The sequence below is a fragment of the Protopterus annectens genome, chromosome 2.part0 (assembly GCF_019279795.1).
Source record: "Protopterus annectens isolate FY-2018-M chromosome 2.part0, PAN1.0, whole genome shotgun sequence".
NCBI classification, from domain to species: domain Eukaryota; kingdom Metazoa; phylum Chordata; order Ceratodontiformes; family Protopteridae; genus Protopterus; species Protopterus annectens.
In genome coordinates this window covers 645,389,180-645,413,745 of record NC_056728.1, presented here as the reverse complement: position 1 = coordinate 645,413,745, position 24,566 = coordinate 645,389,180, and the positions used below count along the sequence as shown (strand labels likewise).

Sequence of the window (24,566 nt, the reverse complement as noted above, 5' to 3'; positions counted from 1 at the left end):
GCAGACCCACTCCCACATACTACTACCGATTAGATCAAACTAAATCCTAGTTAAGGAAGACACTACCTATTTGCAACCCACATTCCGAAATCAGATATTACGAAAAGCATAACATACCATTCTCCTTGGGGACATAAACATTGACTGGCTCTCTCTTCAAGCACCCAACTCAACTTCTTTCATTAACCTTTATGGCTTTGAGCAACTCATCTCTTCACCCACTCATACCAGCAAATCCCAACTACCTAGCATTCTCCTAGACTGGATCTTAGTCGCTCACCCCCTAAAATACCATTCTCCAGACACACAACCAAATGCCCTCAGTGATCACGCTCCCATAAGAGAGTTATCAGACATACTCCTCACCAGGCCCCACAAGTACATAACCTCCCGCAAACTTTCCATCTTTTGCCCAGAGACGTTCAAACACCATCTATCTAAGATTAACTGGTCACATCTAATCATCCTCCCCCTTGACGAAGCTGTTCACTCATTTAAATCTACCTTCCTAAACATCCTAAACTCTCTTGCTCCTCTCCATATAGTCAGAATAAACTCTTAATACATCTCCCTGGCTAACTAACCCTACCCCTACCCTAATGAAAAGCAGAAACAGGATCTGGAAAAACTATGGACAAAAACTAAAATCCCTACTCACTTACAAAGTTATAAAGAGCTCAGAAACATGGTCAAAAAACATATCCATAAAGACAAAAAGGATTTTTACACCAACCCCCCCCACCCAAAGGTCTGACCCAAAAACATTCTGGAACTCTATTAATCTCATTTTGAAACCTGGTAACCCTTCCCCTCCAAACCCCTGCCCAAACACCGCAGAAGAAACTGCAGCCATCTTCAACACCCACTTTACTGAATCTATAACTAAGATGCAGAACTCATTCCGCTGTACAAATAATGCAAACAACCTCTCCAATTCTACTCCTCCACCAAACCCGTCAAACTCTTTCACCCTCAAAACAGTTTTAGAAACTACATAAAATCCTTACTCTCAAAACTTAAACCATGCTCTCCTTCAGTAGACAATCTGCCCTCCTATTTCCTACAGATTGCTACTGAACCCCTAGCTCTCCCGGTATCCATCTTAATCAATCACTCCATCTCAGAGGCCTACGTCCCCTCTCTACGGAAAGAATTTTATACCCTGCCTATACATAAAGGTGGTACACTGACATCTCTAATTTCTGGCCAATTGCAATCTTGTCCCCTCTCTCAAAAATTTTGGAAAAATGTATCCATAAACAAGTTATGCAATACTTACTTCAGGAAAACCTACTTACACCCACACAACATGGTTTTCGCTCCAAACATGACACCACAACTGCACTAATATCTTTCTTAAAACACCATTATCTCTTGCTCAAGATGACAAACTGGTCTCCTGTCTATTCCTGGACCTCTCCAAGGCCTTTGACACCATCTCCCACATTCTTCTTCTGACCATACTGGCTAAACTTAATTTCTCATCTTCCGCTATTCCCTGGTTTTCCAGCTCTCTCTCTGACCGCCTTCAATCTGTCAAATGGCTCTCTGCTTTATCTCCTCCACTCCCAGTAATGATGGGAGTCCCCCAAGGATCTATCCTTGGTCCACTACTCTAATATTTTCACTAACTTACTACATACCCCCTGTCCACAGTCATCACTTACTCAATATGCTGATGACTCTACCATCATCACCATCTCTGACACTCCCACTGATGTCTACTCTCAAACCCAAGCATCCTTTTTCTCCATTGAATCTTAGCTCTGCAACAACAAACTAATTCTCAACCCTAAGAAAACTAAGCTGTTACTCTTTCTCCCCAAAAACATCTCAAACATTAAATCTACTTCTACAATACTCTCCAATAATAACACAACTATCACTGTTGAACCAAGTACAAAACTACTAGGTGTCACAATCGATGACCAACTTTAAGTTTGATCTACATGTGTCTAACTGCATTAAAAAGACACACCAAAAACTGGGACTCCTATACCAAAATAAAAAGTACTTGGCTTCCAAGGTAAAAACAACCCTATCACATGCATACCTCCTTCCTAATCATATAGCTGTCAAATATTTACCAATATGAACTCCTTACTCCTAACCAAACTCGAATGTACCAACAATAAAGTGGCCAGATTTGCTGCAAACTTACTTACCAGTCTCACCAACTAGACTGGCTGAATTACCCTATCAGCGCCACCTATCTCAACTACAAATTATTCACTCAATCCTTTACCAGCTCTTTTTCTGTCCTAGCCTACCTCCTATTATCTCTAAATATTCCCCCACTAGACCTCTGCGTAGCTCGGACCAAAATCTGTTACAAATATATAAACCCAAGACCAAAACTGGTTGCACCCTCTACACAGTTACAACCCTGCCATATCTTGGAACAAAACTTCCCTTAGAAATTAGATCCCTTAAACACCCTTATCAATTCAAAACTGCCTCTAGAGAATATCTGAAAACTAGCTGGTCTTACCACTGCACTCACCCTCCCTAAGCTACCTTCCATGCATCATAGTCCTTTTTTATCTCCTTCCTCTCTCTCCTATACTCCCCTTCTGTAGAACTTCTCACCTTCCCTCCTTTCTTGCATAACCTTACAACCCCTTTCCCTAACAACCTACATTCCAATATTAGCCTACTTTCTTTTACATTACCTATCACACTCTTCAATTCTGTCTCTAGATTCTCTCAATCACTGAAACCTTATTAGCCTGGATATCTTATACATTCTGTATGCATAAATATTCTACATACACACATATATATATATATATATATATATATATATATATATATATATATATATATACACACACACACACACACACACACACACACACACACACACACACACACACACACACACACACACATATATATATATATATCCTCATTATCAACTACCATTGTAAAATCTTTAGCATTCACCAGCTACATACAAAAAGTAGTTGTTTTTTTTACTTGTATCCAATTCCTATTTTCTGATTTACCATTCAATAGTATTTCATTGTGGAGCTTTTCTCGCTCAGTCGGACTAACCCGGTCAACAAATGTAAAATAAATAAATACATATAAAAAGACTGACTTTCAACTAAAACAGCTTTCAGCTAACTAATGCATAAAGCATTCATTAGGTCTCGGACAAGAAATAAAATCACATACATTGGTGGATAAGTAAAAACAGCTAACTAGACAGATACAAGAAAAAACACATTGCAATCTAACCATAAACATTTTTCCAAGACTGTTAGGAGATAAAGTGTGGGAGACTATGGCAAAGGGGAAAATCACCAGGAAGTGAAACAATCCCCGTTGATGTTTGGGTTCTTGTTAAAAAAAAAAAAAAAAAACAGGATAACATAAAATTGGGTCAGATTTTCTAATAAGACACTGAATTGCAAATAATTCCCAAATACATATATATATATATATATATCACACACATACATATATATATATATATATATATATATACACATACACACAATATACATATATATTCATGTGTGTGTGCGCAAATAAATTATCTATATATACACACAAAAAGAGACACACAGACAACCCTATATATATCCATATATTTTATTTATGAGAGGATTAGTAAACCTAGAGTGATGTAGGAGGAGTTAAAGAAACTGGTTGAGGATGGAGGGCTTGCTGTATCATACATTAAAACAAACTGCAGGAACGTACAACTGCTAATACTTTGGGATTTATTGACATATGTTACTGGGCAAACTTGACAAATATGATAATGGTCCAGGAAGAAGAATGGGAAAATGATATTTTATAAACAGGGGAAGTTTCTGTTCCTGTTGTCTAACTGACTTGGGCAAAAGAGCAAAAAGGTACTGAACAGTAAAAAACCAGGCTGGGATAACTAGAAAGAGGCAATGATACCACTAGGAAGAAAAAAAAAAAACAAACAAACTATGTAAAACAATGAAGGAGAAAGAACCACACTGGAAGCAAATACAATAGCATAAGCGCTTTCGTTTACTGAATATATGTAAACTTCTTCAGACAAAACAGTACAAAAAATTCAAGCTTAAATAGGAAACAAGTGATGACATCATTTCCTACATCCATTAAATACAAAAAAACACATGCAGCCAAATAAAAAATAAAGAATAAAAAAAACAATATTTCTATATGTATATATCACTTATGTTACCTATAACCAACAATAACCCTCCACAAAACAATCCATATTTAAATTATATATATATATATGTGTGTGTGTGTGTGTGTGTGTGTGTGTGTGTGTATATATATATATATATATATACACACACACACATCTAAATGCATCTTTAAACCTACCTATCCATCCAAATATATTAAAAATAAAGCAATGCATCAAAATAACTAAATGCTAGATCTTGACTATCTAAGTTGTGCCCTCAATTTTAAAATACTCGTCATGGAGATGTTGTCATTAAGGCCAGGCAACACACAAGCATTTAATTTTAGTTGCCATAAAAATTCTTTTTCTTCTAGTTGCAGAGAAACCGGACCCCCCCTATTATTATCAAAAACTTTATCAATAAAACTGAAAATCATGTTCTGGGAAAGATAAAACATGCCTAGCTAGAGCATTATTAGTATTCCCTCTTGTAATGGCATAAAAATGTTCATACATCCAATTTTTAAGGGTCCTATCCGTCTTGCCAACATAGAATTTAGAACACAATGCCAAATAAACCCCTCTTGTATTGCAGTTATATTTGTCCTGTAAAAAATATTTCTTCCCATTAATGATGAAATAATTGGTCACTAAAACAAGTCTACACCAGTGACAGAACCCACACTTAAACATTCCACAATGAGGGCGGTAACATTTATTGTTACCTCTTTCAAGAATGGATTTAAAATTTCTACCTTTACGGAATGTCACAAGTGGGTACTCTCTACCACTAAGAAGAACACATTTAAGCAAGGAGAATAAAACTTTAGCATGGAGGTGAAGGAAAAAAAGAATAAGGTGAAATACTGGACAAAGATAAAAGTGTGTGTGGGGGGAATGGGAAGGATAGAGGACAGATCACAGAATACTGTCAAAGGAACTACTGTGCAGAAGTGATTTCGTTAAAGAGCATGCAGCCTATGAGGATGATGACTTTAGGGAAAAGCAAAAATAAATAAATCTGCTATTCTGCTCCAATAATAGTAGAAAGGAACACGTTTGGGTATACAATGAAGTTGTGAAACAATACTGTTAAACTCTGGTTCTGAGCTGGATAGTATGCCAGATGAAAATAAAAATGTACATCTGGTCTAAATAGGAATGAAAACAGCCAGCCTACAGGGTAATCAATGTAAGTGAACCAAGTATGGGTTTGCACAAAAATGCAATGATAATGTTAAAGAATAAACAACTTAAAAAGTGAACGAGAGAACAAAAATGTCCATGACCAAGCCCAAACTTAAAAAAGAAAAAAAAAAAAAACGCTTCTAGCAGCCAAGGATAAGGTATGGGAATCTCAGAAACAGGAATTAAATGCTGAGCTACACAAAAACCACCCAAAGCTAAGTAAGACATTTAGGAGAACAACGAATTCTGCAAGGATGACTCATTAAGAAATAGGCAGGAAGCATTTTCTTCCACATAGTAAGAAAGAAAATCAAACTTTCAATAATTACAGGCACATCCCAATAAAACCACAAGACACATACCAAGGTCCCACCTCACCAAACCCCAAAAATTCTTAACTCCTCACAGTTTTCTCAAGCACATTCCCAGCATTACAGAAAGCAGCTTACACCCCAGCATTCTATTTCAGACAAATTTCTGAAAAACAAGCTAAAAAGCCATACTTAACCCCAGAGAGAAAAAATAACACTTCTTACTAGGTTGCAGTCAGTTTTTCTTAAACGGAAAGCTACTCGTATTGCAAAACCCCTCTTACACACAACTTTCAATGATATTCCTACCATTTCAAGCATGCAGTCATAATCCCCTCTTAATAAGAAACTCATGCCGATTAGTGCAAAGATTTCAGACCATCAGCCACCCTTTGCAGACTTACAAAATTTTTAAAACTAATTATATACAGCTAAGACTTAAACAACTTTAGCAAATGTGTTTCTATGCAATGCCCAACACTGCTTCCACAATGCCTTTTAGTCCTATACCCTTCTTCTTCCTTTGGCTTTTCCCAGTTAGGGGTCACCACAGCAGATCACCTGTCCGCTCATGATTAGCAGTGGAGCTTTACTGTGTTGAGTTGCCAGCCCAGCGCCCAACCTTCCACAGAAGGCACACACAAGCATGCACTCATGCCTGGTGTCCAATCCACCTACTGCATGTCTTTGGGATATGGGAGGAAACAGGAGCACCTGGAGGAAACCCACGCGGCCACAGGTAGGACATCCAGACTCCGTACAGAAGGCACCCCAGCAGAGGATCGAACCGGAGAACCTCTTGCTGTGAGGCAGCAACGCTAACCGCTGCACCACTGTGGCCGCCCTTTAGTCTTATACCCATCTACCAACCAAAAATATTCAATAATACATTTAAACCAAGCTAAACAGATTGATAGACACAAGCTCATCTGAAATAGTCCTCCATAAGCTTAGGCAAGGGGCTCAGCTCTGAAACACAAACAATACTATGGTCCCAAAGTTAGCTTCCAGACAGATCATTCCAGGTCTGCTCAAAGAAAATTTTCTCAAAACAAAGGCTCAGGGAGTACCCAAAGATTTAATTCTGCATCCACTTTTTCTCATTTTTCATCAATGGTCTCACCAATGACCTCCCAATCTGAATATTACATTGTGTGCCAATGACCTCCTTATACTTGAAATTGGTAAACAGACAGTGCCAGCTTAAATTACAAGACAGCTTCAGTAAGATTTGCAATTGAACCCAAAGCAGGCTGATTATCAACACCAGAAAATGTAGCACCATGATCTTTGGAACATCTCAAAAGATTCCCAAGAGCATCTGTTGTGTCTATAAGAACAACACCACTACAGGGATGGGGGATGAACTTTGGTAATGCCTACCAGTATGGAATGAAAAGGTTCAAGACCGAATGGCAGGCACAGAGGTAAAAAGTACTTTTAAAAACAATGAATGAATCAAAAATACTGACAGTATCCGAAAAAGGTAGGTTTACACTTGAAGTACAGCTGTCCTTGCTTTGGGCTGACATGAATTAGCAATGTTTGTTTTCACATTAACCGATATGCCCCTTAGGTACATCCTCTGGTAGGTATGGCAAGCATTGCCCCAGTGCAGACCCAGGAAACACTAGAAAAAAAAATGCACCTTTAAGCTTGCTTAGTAACACCTTAGGAACATGGGGAAAACACTGGGGATTACTACTAGGGATAGGAAAGCATGTGCTACATTCTATCACAACTGTGACCCTCACCAGGATGAGCATGTTAAAAAATGACTTAAAGCAAAATACTGGCAGAACCTCAGAAGGTATGTTTTCAACCTGGCTTTTTTAATCTCCGTAAAAAGATGAAAATTACTGCCATACATACAGGCAATGGTTTTCAGCAATGTGAACAAGGTGCTTAAATATACTTTTACTTACGCTAGGTTAACACCCTTTAGGACCTAGGGAGCAAGCAAATAAAATAAGGGATGTGCAACAAAAGTGACTGCTTAACTTCTGTGAAAAGTCCACCCAAGCAGAAGTAGTTGTTGTCCATCCAATACAATTAGCTCAGACCTCCCCCAAAACATGATACCGTACTGTGTAACCAACTTGTATTGATCACAAAAAAACTGCACTGTGACTCCATAGTCAAAAGAAACTTCTCACACCTACAAATGTGACATAAAATAAATATTACTGATGCTAACATTAAAAAAAAAGAGCCACGGAGAAATAAACTTGTTTCTTTATACTATTTTAGTTAACATACACTACTCAAATGTGTTCTTTTATAAAGCCTACAACAGACTGGTTAATTAACCTGCAAAGTCACCCAGCACACAAGCAGAGATGCTTAAAAATCAAACATAGGGTTAATAGGATGAAGCCACACTCTTAACCCACTGAACAATACTGCCAGTTGCATTTTTAGAAATGCATGGTATTCGCAAATACATAACTGCGAAAAAAAAAAAGTGCGAGTGTGTGTGTGTGCATATATAGAGGTGTCAGTATAAAGTGACACAAATATAAAGCAAGTTGGCACATACACAATGTCAGATAAAGTCTATCAGCAACAAATGGATACAAACTGCCCCTTTAAATGATGAACAGATAAGCACAACAATATCACATTGCAAAGAAAGGAATCCTGGAATATTATGGGCAGGTTCTAAACCAACTATACCAGTAAATGAAAACCATGAAGGGGGAGACCTCAATTTGTGTGTTTACAACCTACCTTCATGGTGTTTTAGGATAAGCCTGAGGTTTTACAAGCCCTACTTAGCAATGACCTCATTTGAAACCATGCAGATTGCTAAAGAAATGTCACCACTAATACCAAGAAGCACAATAGTTTTATTGAAAATATCCATTTTTTAATAATACAAGATCACTCTTAGAATCTGAAAAAAATTCATATTGTCTTAATGTCCTAAGTTACACACACAAGCAAGTCTCAGTAGCTCAACTCATAGCACATCCACTTTTGTGCAGAATGCTGTGGGCCCTATTCCCACTCCAAGTAGTTGGATTAACTATCCCAATACGGACACTGTAGTGCAGAACGAGGGGGTGCTGCAATGGTTAGTGTGCCGTCCTTCAGATGGCACAATTAAACAGTGGGTATATCTACCAGAGTTGGTGGTAGCTCAAGTGGATATAAAAGCTGCAGCAGCAGTTCTCAAAGAGTAGAGATTCTTTATTACACATCGTATATTTACAATATTTAAAAAGTCTTCTGTCATGGCAACAGGGGGCACAGAGCAGGGAGCTGCTCCAGGTCCGCTGCGTCCAGCCCTGGCTGGAACCTGAGGCTGGGCGGGTGGTAGCCGAGCCGGGGCCGGGGAGTGGCACAAGCAGGGGGTCCCAGGAGGCAGGAGGGGGGAAGCCTGGCAGCCTCCAGAAGGAGGAGACGGAGGCGGAGGCCCATCCGAGGAGAGTCAGGCCCCGATCGGGCATCTCGACCAAAGGATCCGACACGAAGCCCCCACAGGATCGAAAGGCCCGGAAAGCCGACACAGCGGATCGCTGGGACAGGCGCCAACCGCTTTGGGATACGAAGGCGCCCCGCTCCCGGACAGGATTCGCTCCGGCACTGATCGCCGGCGCGAGCTTCGGATCCGATCGGCGCCGACCCGGCCTCGAGGGGCAACCCGATCCAAGGGTCGAAATAGGATGGGTAGGAGAAGCTGCCGGCTGCGGGCCCCCAGTTGGGGAGGCCCGAGTGAAGATAGCCCGGAGGCAAGGCCTGGATGAAACCATCTGTGTCTGGGTCCCCACTGGGCGATCATGGACTCCTGAATCATCTATCTTCGGATAGACCTTCTCCATCTCAGCTGGGATCAGTGAGCTCTCAGAGCTGGGTGCGGCCTCCTTCTCACCCGGTCTCCCCTAGCCTCACGGGGACCGAGTCGGTCTGGGGGGGGCGACCTAACGACAGAGGACGAGCCGGGGAGAGGAGCCGCCAGCCGAAGGGGGGGGGAGAAATTAAGCCGTGAGGGGCCGCTGGCTCCCTCCGGGCCTCCTTTTTGGGAGATCCCCTCGTTCTCGCCCGGTGCTTCTCCTCCGTCAGAGGCAGGTAGGGTGGCACAGGAGGGGGGCGGGAGTTGAGTCCCAGGGCAGGAGGAGGCCAGGGAGAGACAACTGAAGCACAGTAGTCCCGGAGAGGAGCGCCGGCACCTGGACCTCCACTCCACGGACCAACCCCGGCATGGAAAATCACACCAGGATGTGTGGGGTTCAACAACCACAACCAAATGTAACACACAGAGTGTGAGTGTTTTAACAGACCGGATGGCCATCAGCCGGTGAGAAAAAAAAAAATAGATTTAGGCTGATCAGCCATAATCTATAAACCACTAAAAGCTACTAAAAGTAACTAAAAAAAAAAAAAAAACAACACAGGCCTACACACACACACACACCAGAGGGACACACAAAAAGGGGATTACTTAATATAAAATTAACTCAATTAATTCAAAAGAAAAGGAAAAGGAAACCTAAGAATCACTCAAAAGAACCAAACAAAATTTTCTTTTTTGCATAAGTAACCATAATACTTAGCTAGCAGCCATTGCAAGTCCCACCAGCGGCAAGCGGCAAGCGAGATCTGAGGTCATGAGGGGGGAACAGGGCATTATGGGTGAGGAGGAGAGCTTGGATCCATAGCATAGCTGAAAACCAATGCGGTTCGTTCGGATCGGATCCATCATAATAACACACAGCAGACAAAAAAATGAATCCTACTTCAGATCATATATTTTTCATAGGTTCATAGATTAGTACTAGGCTAACTGCCCTTGCAAGCCATTTTAAGCCTAGCCAATTATCCCTTACGAAACTCACACCCTGCACCTTGTGTTTGTAAGGCAAACAGATTTACATCTTTTACAATTATAACCTAATATTTAAACTTTTCTTTACATTCATCTCCCCTCTTTTTTTTTTTTTTTTTTTTTTTTTTTTACAAAACTAAAAACATTTTCTTCAATATTTCTGACATCCATTTTCCATTACATTTTCTCTCTTTTAATCTTTTGTTCCAAACAGTCCATAGTCCGTATTATATGAAACATCTTTTTATCTACATTCTTAGCACCTTTTCCTCCCTTATTACCATAATAAGCATTTACTGCAGTAGTGGTGCCGCGGTAGCGTTGTTGCCTCACGGTAAGACATTGGCCTGTTCAATTCCCAATTAGAGCGTCTTCTGTGTGGAGACATGCGTGAATGGGCGTGCCTTCGTTGAAGGCTGTGCGTCAGGGCTGGCAACTCGGCACGTAAAAATCCACTGCCAATCATTAGCGGACCGGAGTTCCGCTGTGGCGACCCCTAACCGGGAAAAGCCGAAAAGACACAACAACATTACCATAAAAAGCATATTATATCATCCATGTTTATATCCTTCATTCCTTTAATATCTTCCAAAATTTTATTTTCCCATAATTTCTTCACCCGTTTACATCTTTAAAAAAACATGCACTGTAGTTTCAACCTCACAACAATAATAACATCCAATCTTTCTTATTTTTATATGGCATATTAACAGTAAAGAAATTGCCAGTAAAATGTAATTTCCAAAAAAAAAAAAATCTCTACATTCAAAATATTTTACATCTCACTATTATCACCTTTATATCTTTTAGTTTTTCGTTCTCTATAATTTTTTCTACATGTATATACAATAATACTTATTCTTTTAATTTCAAACACTATTCTTTCTTGCACTTTTCTGTATTACCTATACTTATTTTACATAACACAATTTTCTCAATATTCTTTTATTTCCTCATTCAGATATCCTTTCCATCTTTTCAACGTGTTCTCCCTTTCCCTTATTTCCTTTTCTTCCATTTCATTTATGAAAGCTGAAACAAATATTTTTATTTTTCATTCACTTAATATTTCAGTACATTCTACAAAGTTTCATGTTGTCTCATCAAATGCTTAAAATCACCTGCCATCATTTTAAGTTTGGACTTCCTATTTATTATATCTCCTACCATTTCTCTCATTATCTTCAGAAGTTCTTTACTTCCTTTCCCCCTTTTCCAAATATTTTACTTTATTTTCTAAATGTTTTCTATTATTTTCATAAATACCTTATAGTATGCATTACTTAACACTATCGGTCCCCTATTCCTAATGTTTTCCTTTTCTCCTTTCTTCCATATAAAATTTCATAACTCCAACACACTTTTTTTCCCCATGCCTTTCTCTAACCATTCATTTAATACTTCCATAAAATACTTCTGCCAATCTGACATATCTTTATACTTAGAATATTCAATCCCATCCAACCCTGTGGCTGATTCCATATTTACAGTCTAACACATTCATTTCTTCCACAGTTTTTTCTAACCCTTCATTATCTTATCTTTTAATTAACTTTCCACTTTTAATTTTCCATCTGTCTTATACTTTTTGTATTCTTTTATTACATCCATTACTTCTTGTTGCATTTTAACATTTTTTTCTGCTCTCATTTCTCTTATTACTCTATTTTATTTGTGCAGGGTGCAACCTCTTCTTTTTTCCCTTGTAAAAAAATTCCTTTGTTTAAACATTTTTAACTTTTGATTCATCTCATATATATTCTTTTTATTACCTATTTAAACATTTCATAAGTTACTTCATTATTTAGTTTTCTTTTTAAACTTTGCCATTCCAAGAAACGTTTCTCATATTTTCCTTTGACACATATCCACCAGCACATCCAGTTTTAATAAAACACACTCTCATACCTACATGATCTTTCTTTGTCTTTTCCCGGTTAGGGGTCGCCACAGCAGAACTCCGGTCCGCTAATGATTGGCAGAAGAGTTTTATGGTGCCAAGTCACCAGCCCGGTGCCCAACCTTCAGCGAAGGCACGCCCATTCATGCATGTCTCGGAGGCCACTCGACCGTGGGGAGGACATGCAGACTCCACACAGAAGGCACTCCAGCCGAGAATCGAACAGAAGAACCTCTTGCTGTTACGCAACAATGCTACTGCTTTACCAGCATGGCTTTAACTGTTTAATCCCGTCTCTACCTTCTTCCTCCAAATCTTTTTTCAATTAATCTTTTAATACCTTAACCTATCTTTATATATTCCTCCCCTTCTTGAATCTCTTTCCAAATTGCCAAAGATCTGAAAATCCTGCAACTTTTATTCCTTCTTGTACAAATTTTCAAACTTTCTAAAATCATGAAATAATCTATTTATGTTGTTAAGTTGCCCTTTTTATATGTCCATCGTTTATTAGTCCAGCTATATAAATTTTCTATGTTTTAATAACCGTCTTAAGTCCCCCACTATCATCTCCATGTTCACACTTAACTAATCTTAAATTCTTTCAAACATATCCATTTCTTTTTGTGCAACATATGCATAAAGTTCAATAATTCTGTAAGCTTGCTTTTTCCATCTTGCATCCACCACTGTTACTCTACCTAATATTACTAACTTGTAATCAAAGATTCTATTGACTTTTGACTTGATATTCCTATACCTGAACATTTTCCCATAAACCAAATAATCTCACCTTCCCATAATTTTTCTACTTTTTATCAAAATTCTTGTATATAACAATAGCCACATCAAGTGTTATACATAATTCCAATACAACCCAGCCTTTTGTTGATATTCTTTATACAATTCACATTTTATGGCTAAAATTCACAGATTTTTTTCTCTCAAACCTATACTCTTGAATTTTTGGTTTCTTTTACTCTTTTTCCCTTAATCACTCTCCCATTAACATCTTCATCATCACTCGATTCTACCATTTCTCCATCCCCTTTTTCTTTCCTAGCCCAATATTCTCTGCCATTATTTGTTCTTAGTGCTCCTTTTCTTAATCTACTTCTATACTTTGTTCTTGTACTCTATATCGCTTGTTCTTTCTCATACTCTTTATCCCCCGTATTTTACTTTCCTTTATCCCCTGCATTTTCCTTACAATACATCCACAAATGCCTCATTTGTTCACATTTTACACATTCACTTCACATTTGTTAGCTTCACATCCCACTTTATCACAACTATAATATGGATTACAGTTTTTCTTTAAATTCATATTGTTACAAAAATTACTCCACATACTGTCCTGATTCAAAAATAATGTCACAAAAAGTGCCTTTACTGACATGAATAAATGCTCTTACTTTTTAGGCGATATACCCAAGGGTGATACTATATTATCACAAACGTCATACCTATCGAGTTCTCTTTCTTACTGTTTATTCTTACAAAAAAAATGTCCTTTTCAAATGCACTCTTTTCTTTTTTCCTTCTTTCACTGTCTGCACATACTTAATCTCCCTTCTTATTTCACCCACTTTTTCTTCCTAAACTATATCCATAATATTGCCCCACAACACAGCTTTTTCACTTTCGGGTTCCCTTAAAATACATATACTACAACCTTCCTGATTGGAGGGCTGTAATAATACATCCAGGCTGCAGCTCATTGTCTCCTTCGAACAATCTCTCCTGGAACAAAAATTCCGAATCTTGTGAAGGCTAAAACAACCTCCACATCTCTCTCTACCTTCGCCTCTCCCTTCTCTTTCTCTGCAAACATCTACTTTGTTGCTTCGCATACCTCTTCTTCTACTGCTTCTTTTTGCAAAGGTTTGACTTCCTTCGCACCCCAACTCATTTTAGTACTCGCTCACTCGACTTCTTTTTAGAAGACCTCCTCCATACTAGAAACATTTGCCATACTCCAAGCCACCTCTACACCCAGATAAGAAGCAGGAAGTCCCCCACCAATGTCCCCACTTGCCAGCGAGAAGGGAAGTTCCCCAATGCTCGGGCGGAATTTCCCTAGTCAGTATGAATACCACCTACGGCCTTCCCTGAAGACAGGCCATTGGTTTAGTAGGACTAACACAGTCAATGTGTGTAAAAATAATAAAATACACCAATGTAACTGCAGCACTTAAAAAATAGTTAGTACTCATAACGACAGCTGTACTTGCTTTTTCAACTGACCAAGCTCCTCCATAATGAACTTCGTGTAATCAAAAAATGATCTTATTATGCCTCTCTCATGCAAGATCATTACATTTACTCAGAAAGGCAACACTCAGAACTACTGCTTACTGAGAATCTCCAGAAAATTAACATTTCAGTCACATTTACTTTGTGCTCTTTATCATGCTTTAGATATACTGCAATGTTGTTGTGGTCTTTCGGCTTTTCCCGGTTAGGGGTCGCCACAGCAAACTCTGGTCCGCTAATAATTGGAAGTAGATTTTCATGAACGCTGAGGTGTCAGCTTGACGTTCAACCTTCAACGAAGGCACGCCCATTTACTCATGTCTTTCAAACGCCCACCCAACCATGGGGAGGACATGCAGACTCCACACAGAAGGCACTCCAGCAGAGTGCGTCAGTGCAATAAGCCCATTTATTCTTCAGCTGAAAAGCTATACTTAAAAGCTATTTTTCAGAAAAACTAAAACTACCTGCAGGGATTTCTCCTCATACAGTCTACTTCTTTTATGAGCATCAGGTTTCATCATTCTGACACGGTAAAGGAAATGTGAATTCCCAAAGTTTCAGGAGGCTTGCAGTAACAAACAGAGAGAAAGAAAAACAGACCACTATAAAATGACAATACCCAGTAAAAGAGATGTGAATACCCTTGAACACACCAGGTTTATAACACAAGCAGGAAGGAAAGTTATACAAAACAGCAAATCAGGAGACAAAACCTTAAAAGCATTGTGAAATGTCATTCAAAAACTTTGCAACGAGGTAAGGACCCTACTTCCCTGTATCCTATCAAATTATCTTGCAGCCAAACTACAATTATAAAATATTTATGGCTTTACTGGCCTGCAAAGTAGCAAATTACCTACCCTTCATAATGCATACAGACTAGACCAAATGTATTTTACCCCATCTACAGCCACATTTGACAACATTATAAAACAGCATTAATAAAAAAGTTGTCAGGACAGCCACTGATTGCTAGTATGGATACTGAAAAAGCATTTTATAGGAACTTCCAGTCTATCCTTTTATGTGCACTTTCTTGTATGGGATTTCCTCAGATTTGTGTAATCCTGACAAGAAACTTTTACATGGGTCAGCTAGGATTAAACAAGGCAATTACTTAACATCTAATTTTACATTACACAGAAGATCTCATCAAGGATGCCAGCTATCACAGTTATTATATGCCACCTAAATGAGCCATTGTTCTTCAGCTTTATAACTCAGCCACTGGTAGGCATCATATTGCAGGGAAATAAATAAAGCTCTCTTTCTATGCAGATTACTTGAGAACATACTGAACCAATCCTAAAGTAAATCTTCCCCTTGTTATACAACTACTGCACCAGTTTAGGATAATTTCAGGGTACAAACTTAATATGACAAAGACTGAATCTGTCTCTATGCACTACACCCCGAAACTCTGCAACAGACCTTTCCCCAGGCCGACAACTGAACTCCCATGCATGTTATCAGACTGGATTTTAACTTATTCCCTTGAGACGTCAAAGTATGTAATGACTAAATTTCTTATAAACAAAGTTAGTGAATAGGTTAGAAAATATGCAGAAATATGTCTCACCATGTACAGACTCTAAAATAGTTTGTCCTATCTCTGACATTATATGCCGAGCAATGGCGCCAAAATGTTCTTTCCCTTCACTGTTACTGCAATTAAAGAAACAGTTGTTGCACCTTTTCTGGGCTAATGGCACACCTAAATTTAGATAAAAGGCTTTCAGTTTACTGCTGGGTCAGAAAGGATTTGGGCTACCACACTGGAATAGCAATGTGAAAGTTGACAGCATTAATGTCGGTGTTTTAATAATGAATCAACTATACTCCCAGACTTGGAAAGAACAACATGTAAAGCTGGAGGAATAAAAACAAATAATACAGGAAACACAATAGGATCTGAATTGACAGCTCAAGTGGCAGTTTCTCTCAAAAGAGCATTTAAAAGTAACAAACTTGACTTCCTGGAAAGGAGAATTAGTCCCAGTAGATATACATATTGTCTTCTCGATTCTTCCTACAAGGATACAGGAGAAATTTAGGGAATGTGCAGGTTTAGTTAATTGAGATCAGTTATTACAAGAAGGAAAGTATTTTTTTAAACACTTTTGATTTGGACCAGGAACTTGAACCACATTTCAATAGATTAATGAACTCTTTTCAAAATGGAAACTGGTCTGTACTCAGATAGCAAACTACTCTCAACTTGTTATCTTTATACTGGCACCCTGAACCAAGACAGGAAAGGTAAAAGGAGCTCCAAATAAAAAAAAAAAAGTTACTAGATATTGATGATGAAATCTGTATCATTTACTGGGTCTATATTAGAACACCGAACTTTCAAAATTTCGATTGTTCTAATATCGAACCCTAGTAATCGAAAATTTAAAACATTGAACATACAGAACAGCGAATTTTTTCCTAGGGAAAAAATTTGCTGTTCCAAAACACATACACACAACACAAGCACACCAAACAAACAGCAATCCACACACATACACCTAAACTCTTACACCTAACCCTACACCGCTAATTATCCACTTACCTTAACCTAAACCCTAACCCTAAGGTCCGTCACTATCGTACAGTCACCTCACCCGCGCCCTAACCCTAACTCACCTACCCCACCCTAACCCTCACGTCCACACAATCGCAGACTTACCTGACCCATGCCCTAACCCTAACCCGCCCTAACCCTCACGTCCACACAATCGTACACTTACCTGAACCCGAACCGTAACTTTCCACCACAGCGCTGAAAATACCATAGCAACAGAAACGGACAACCGAATTCTTTCCCTAGGAAAAAATTTGGTTTTCTGTTTCTTCGATATTTTCAGCGTTCGCTTAAAATGGGCCAATATTAGAACACTCGAAATTTTTAAAGTTCAGTGTTCTAATATAGACCCTCATTTACTAAGGAATACAAAAAACAATGGTGTAGAGACTTGGGAACTGCAATATATAAGGAGTCTTGGATATGCTTACTAAATGCCCTGAAATATACCACCAGAGCCCAGAGATAGAGTGTGTGTGTGTATATATATATATATATATATATATATATATATATATATATATATATATATATATATATATATATATATATATATATATATATATATATATACATATATACATATATACACACACACACACACGTCTGTCTGAAGGAAGATGTTTCTTAGCAATTACCCCTCCACAATGTTGACGATGCAAGGGCGGGGGGATTACCATATTTTGACACTATTTTGTCATTCTGGATTCCATAACTTACTTCAAAAGTTAATTTTCACTCCAGTTACTTTCCTTATTGGGTACTTACAGGGGCACCACCTCAAACTATCTTAACAAGTAGTAATGAATTTGGTCTGCATACTAGCAAAAAATAAATAAATAAATAAAAGAGGAGCTAATCAAGTTAATTGAGAATTAAAATCAGACAGCCTTGTATCCTGGTAAGAAGCACTGGTTAAGCTTTAGAATATAACAAAATATCCAAGTTATACAGCTGTGAAGACAGCTCAACTTTTAATGTTAATAAAAGTTCTATTCTTCACTTCAGAAGAATCCCTAACTCAGCTATACTCTAACTTTGGTTGGAATTAATGTTTTTCTTAAATTCCTAGACCTAGACACAGCTGTGAATCTATGCAACAGTGGACCATATGTTTCCCAGAAAGTTATAAAACGTTAGGGCATGACTCACCTGACAGTGAAAGGCACTGGCAATACATACAAAACTGCTGTGATTTTTGCCTCATTTGTTATGCCAATTACAGCACGCAATACTGTATTTTGTACATACAGGACAAAACCAATCAGATAACCTATGAGGGCACAACATTACTTTTCATACAGTAAATAGTCCTGTATTAAAAAAATGTAGACTTAAATAACTCCTCAGAGTCAGCCTCATACAAATATCTAAGAAATGACCAATGTCTGGCTTCTAGAGCTAGAGCTACAACTATGGAACATCATTTTTAGCATGAATTTCTCTATCTAACCTATGTTGTACACGTTAGACATAAGATCCTGTCTTAGTATTAAAATAAAAATTAAAAGCACTAAAATGGAATAAATTTACCCCACACAGACTTTCTCTGCTGTATAACAGTCTCCCACTTGGTATACAAAATGCAAAGTCTTTAAAGTAACACATGAAGCTGTCACTGTTAACGGACAGCTGAAAATAGACATTACAATGGTGACTTTAATGCACAAAACACAACTGAAGTTGCTGCACAACAGGTATGCACCAACATATGATTAGGTGCTTTCCATTAAATTAAATTTCCCAAAACTGTTAAGTAACAACTTTGCCTCAGCACAATAAACACTCTAGTAACTCCAATAAATGGACAGCTACTAACATATTTTTTCAGTTCGGAAGATGACATTCACTATGCCCTTTCAGAGTTCCAGCACTTCTCAGCACATTCATTAACCTCAGACTTCACAAACCACCAAAATAATAATGAACACATACCCCAAATGTCAGGAATGCATTTAAAATGCTAGACAATATTTACCTAGCTGGAAGATAAAAAATAAGTATGTAACTGCTTTCCAGACATCTGAAACAAATTAAAGGAACATCTGCTAGAAACTACTAAATGTCAATTTCTTTCCAACAGTAAAGTATTGCACCTCATTTCTCCCATTTATTCAGAACCTCCTTGTGCCTGGCTTGGACATCTGTGATTACAAGACTTGGATTACTTCTAAAATCATCTGGACTACAAAGCTGATACAAGTATAAATTGTTGTACCTGGTCTAACTCTTTCAGTGATATTTAAAACTTCTGCGCTGCATTTATTTATTTGCTTGAACTTATGACGTTTTTTTCAGCCTGTGCTTGTTAAAGAAACTCCATCTGTTACTGTACTCTTCTTAGGTTGTTTTAACAATATTCTGAAATGTCCTAACCTCCTCAAATATTTTAAAAGCTGTTCAAAGTTTTTGTGTGTTGTGAGCATTTCTAAAGGTTGGTGAATTTATTTCCAAGGACTCCTGATATTGCAGGAAGTCTTACTTCTGTTGTATAGCATTTCTTACTGCACTTGAGCTCACAGCGACTTTGTTTTACATTGGAAGGGTTCTTCTGCACTCTGGTGGGAGCAGAGAAATAAATTCAACCCATCCAAGGTGGAAACTACTGATTGATAGGCCAATCATATAAAAATGCAAAAAGCTGAGGGTTTAAAAGCAAAAGCGATTCTCCATACTTGCATACAAGCAAACCTCTCCAGTTTAAAATCCTCTATAGGAAATGCTCTCCATAGTCTCCCACTGTTCACAGCTGTTCAAAGAGCTGCCAGTCCGTGCAGAGGGTGGTACAAACACTCTCACTTTGACCTTAAAGCGACTCTCCCTTACTCCTTCCCATCTAGAAATTGTGTTTCCTTGCCTTACATAGCACAGGCTAGAGTCAGACCTGCTCCCTTGTGGCAGAAGTGTGTAGCTCAGGACCTATCTGAATAGGGTACTGCTGCAGAAAGGCTCAGTTTGGGGTTTTGCCATTGGTAGTGGAGTTGGAAAATGGAATTCCCTACAAATTACAATATTGACAGCAACCCCCCCCCCCCCCAAATTACAACCCAGTGGTGTCAGACTTAGGAACACAGGTTGACAGCAATCTGAACTTTCACCACCAAGTTTCCACAGTGATAAGGAAAACCTTCTACATAGCGCACCTCATAAGCAAGGGCATAGCACCCAGGTCAAGGGATGGTATAACTCCACTGTACTTGACTCTCATCAGACCACTAAGAGTATAATGCACCCTTTTGCATGTACCTCACCAGACACCTGCAGCAGGTGAAGAAACCTCAGGAGGTTTCTCACTAAGAAAATACAGAGACTACAAACCATGACCTATGTGGACAGGCTGAAAGCCCTGTAACTTTACTCTGTACCTTATAGGCTGCTGAGAGGTGACTTGTGCTAGGCTTACAGGGCACTCTCCAACACTTCCCTGAAGGACATGCTGCACATCTACAAGTCAAACAGCTCAAGAGTCACTCATTCTAGAGATCTCAACCTAGCCTGCGACATTAACAGATCATGCTGGACAGACAGAGGTCTTCCAGAGACTACCGCTTCTCTAGAATAGACTCCATAAAACAGAGCTCCTCACTGACCCTATTCAAACTCAACCTAGATAGCTGGATGGGAGACCGCAAATTTACCCCTGGGGTGGCACACTTGTCTCTCATGGCCAGGGGTAGCCAGTGTTGCTCACAGACCTGCTCTGTCAATAAATTCATTCTGCGAACTACCCAAAAACAGAACAAATGGGGATACTTGGGATTAACATGGCTAGGCTTGAAAAGACTCTAGGACCGCTAGTCTAATAACCTCCTATGAACCGCAGTATTGTCAACATCTAGATAACTTTTCAGCAGGCAATTCTGCATCAAATCAGCCTCACATCCACAAGACACACAACCCCCTCTTCCTCTCTACACAAACTAACTAATCAACCTTATTAATATACAGCATTGCTCTGCAACAGCTACCAGCCATAGTCTCCCAGCTACCAGCTGTGGTCTCCCTACATATAATGAGCTACACACATTTAAATGTATCCATTACATACTGTATGCCTGTAAGCCCAACTTTCATCTCATTAGGTGCACTGCTCCCGTACATTTTTCAGATTCTCACTGTAAATTTTTAAATTGAAGTTTCTCATTCTTTGGACTTTCCACCCAAATCCAGAGATTGGTCTCCATTAAATCAGACCCCTCCTTAGTCAATAAATGTAACTAATAAACAAACAAACTATAATGCCATTGCCTATCAGGATTCATGGAACTTAACTCTCACTATTTATCACAGACTAACAAATGTAAAGAGACTCAACAAAACTATAGAAGAAATTCTGGATCAGCATGCTGTCCCAGCTTATTAGCAATAATAAATAAAACTGCGAGACACATGACAGATACGCTGCAAGCCATTTATACACAACTAAAACGGACACTCATATCAACAATGACTTACAAATAGAGCTGTAAAGGCAAAAGTGTGGCAACAAAAAAAATCCACCATGTAGACAAAGAAGTACTAGCTATGCTTCCAGAAAAACAACACAGCGTTCTGCGGCAATTACCTAAACATGTAGCAGATAGCCGAACCCCCGAAATTCCCACATACTACCTAACGCCAACAAAGGTTCTACTGATGTTGAAACTATCAACACCTCCAGCTATCCCTTAAATAAATAAACAACACTTACTCAGCTGATTCGATTTCGATCGACATGACTGAATGATGCCAACCACAATTATACAAAATAAACACATAAAACACTTCCGAATAGCAAAATCTCGCATCCAACTAACAATTTATCGTGAGAAATGTTGCGTTTCTAGTCACGTGATTTGTACATCCATGGGCAGTACATTATGCGCTGTCAACTGTGTGTTACCTCTTACGAATCTGTAGAAATACTTCCGGTGTTGCTTGAAGTATAGTATATCCGGTTTTATTAACAGAATCCGTAACTGGAAGGAATAGGTGGTTTGTGTTAGGTGTTCTACAGAAACCAGCCATAGCTTTCAACCGATCAGGGATAACTGGATCCTGAAGTAATAAGGGATACTTTTAAAATATTAGTACTTTTAATTTGATTCATTGGCAGAATAAGAAAATATAAATTAATGTACGTTTTCTGAAGTAAAAGAAGTCTACAATTGTATTCTTTGTCATTATTTATTAAGTATAATTCACCACCTTTCTCCAAAAGTCATCGATTTTTAGGAGGGAGGGACAAAGTTAAAATGTGAGTCAAAATCCGGGACAGCTGAGAGGAGTTTACACATAATCTAGTAAAATATAGAGAATCTTATCATCTCCTTCTGCCAAAAATCACTTTCCCTATCCCAAACCATAAAAAGAACAGTTCAATGCCCATGCATATCTTGTCATGTGTGCACAGAATATTAGTTTCCCAATTTTAACACCATTGGCATGCTTATAGGTTCTTGTGAAGAGCTTTCTACTTTTTAATATAGAAAAGGATAAACACCCAACTACTTTCAGTTACAGAACTTGTTTATAGTGTAGGTAGATTAACCATTTGCCGTAAAACAACACTAAAAAGGTGGGGCTGTCTGCCCGAAGCCTGCGTTGGGTACAAAGGCGTATTGAAAAAGCCACAAGTTTTAAAATATAAGGAGCAGAGTTTTTATTTAAAATGTGCTTTAAGTTAGTATGTCATTTGCAAATGCTGGACATTATCCAACTACCTGTTTCGGTTCAGTGTTAACTACCAGTATATTGTAGTTATTACTGATAACATTTTTTGGGGAAAAGTGTATAATGCATATTGTTAGGACTTATTTAAGGTTGTACCACCCTGAAGATCAGATAATTCATTTGAATATTGCCTTTGAAAATGAGGACAGTTAATGTCTGTGTCCTGCTGATTTTTTTTTAACTGATCCACAGGATGCCACCTAAGCATCATTTGTTTTTTTGTTTGATTGTTTAAGGTTCTGCATACTGGTTTTATAATATCTATCATATGATTAATCTATTTTTTCATATCAATTGTCTCTTAGTAATGATTTTCTTTGTATGCATGCTATAGTAATTTAGGCATGTGTTACCCACACTGGGTTTGTAACAAACTCTAGTCACCAAATTGCCTACATTTTCATCTTTGTACACCTTTAAGTCCAAAAACTTATCAGAAAAGTTTGGTTGTATGATAACCTAAGAAATGAAGTGCTGTGGCTTAAAATGCTGATACACATTTTGAGCTCAACTTAATGTCTGGTAAAGATGTATATTTTATACATATATATATATATATATATATATATATATATATATATATATATATATCATCATCAATACATCTGTAGAAATATTTAATTGTTTTTCTGGAATTGATAAATGTACATAACAGATTTTTCCCCAGAAGCCCAAAAATAAATTTGCAAACTTGGGGACTATGATGGCCCCATAGCAACACCACTAACTTACCTAAATACCTTGTCATGAAAGTTATTTTAAAACTTGTTCTAAGCATGCATATATGGGATAAATGTCATGGATATCAACACTTGACTGACATTTCTTTTAACATTACTTTAAATCCTTCTAGTCCAATATCATGTGGGATAATCATATATAAAGACAGAACATTTACAATTACTAAAATCTTATGTTGATTTATATGCAACATTTTAATTTTCTCATTAAATTTATTGATTAATTAACATTTGATTACCAGAAAAGTCCAATTGGGTAGGGATCTATTATCAGCGGAGGCTCAGGGAGAAAAGCTCATAAATATTACAAAACATTTTAAGAACAATAATTTTAAAATCTTCACAAATTATACAAAACATCTACAGTTTAAATATTTATACCAAATTAGACATAATATGAAAACATTGGTTAAGAATAGATACAAGTTATATGACATTGATTTAATATTTACAGAAATGTAGCCAGTTTATAGAGAAATTAAAGGTAAGTTAGTATAATACAAACAAGAATTGCAATATGATATGAGAGAAAACAGGCTTATGGTATATTTAGAGAGAGAGAGAGAAAGCCAGGGAGAGAAACTAATAGAAGTAAGGAAGTGAATGAAGAAGGGAGAGTTAAGGAGGTATAAGATATGAATAGGTGTTGAGCAGGAACAGAGCCATCTTTTGGCTAGGAAGTCTTTTAGAATTGTTTTGAAAGATGGAAGGGAAGAGTTGCCCATATGGATACAGGTAAGGCTTTCCAGACCTTAGCAACATAGTATGAGTTTGGACAATGCCCTGCATATTTGATAGGTTTGTGGGCAGACAGTAGTTTTTGGTCATTGGATCATAATGATCAACAGGTAACATAGTTGTGTAAGACATTATTTAGTGCTGGACAAGAAGATTGATGCTGGATAATTTTATAGG

The 24,566-nt window shown here is 38.1% G+C and overlaps 1 protein-coding gene across 1 annotated transcript in view; it reads right to left on the bottom strand.

The window, feature by feature from the left end:
- Positions 1-22,028, bottom strand: part of LOC122792769 (WD40 repeat-containing protein SMU1-like) — a 181,644-nt gene extending 159,616 nt beyond the window's left edge. The window contains exon 1 of the mRNA XM_044060341.1: positions 21,890-22,028. Within this exon, the coding sequence (XP_043916276.1) occupies positions 21,890-21,915 (26 nt within the window). The 5' untranslated portion in view covers positions 21,916-22,028. The remainder of the gene's footprint in view (positions 1-21,889) is intronic.
- Between the last annotated feature and the right edge of the window lie 2,538 nt (positions 22,029-24,566).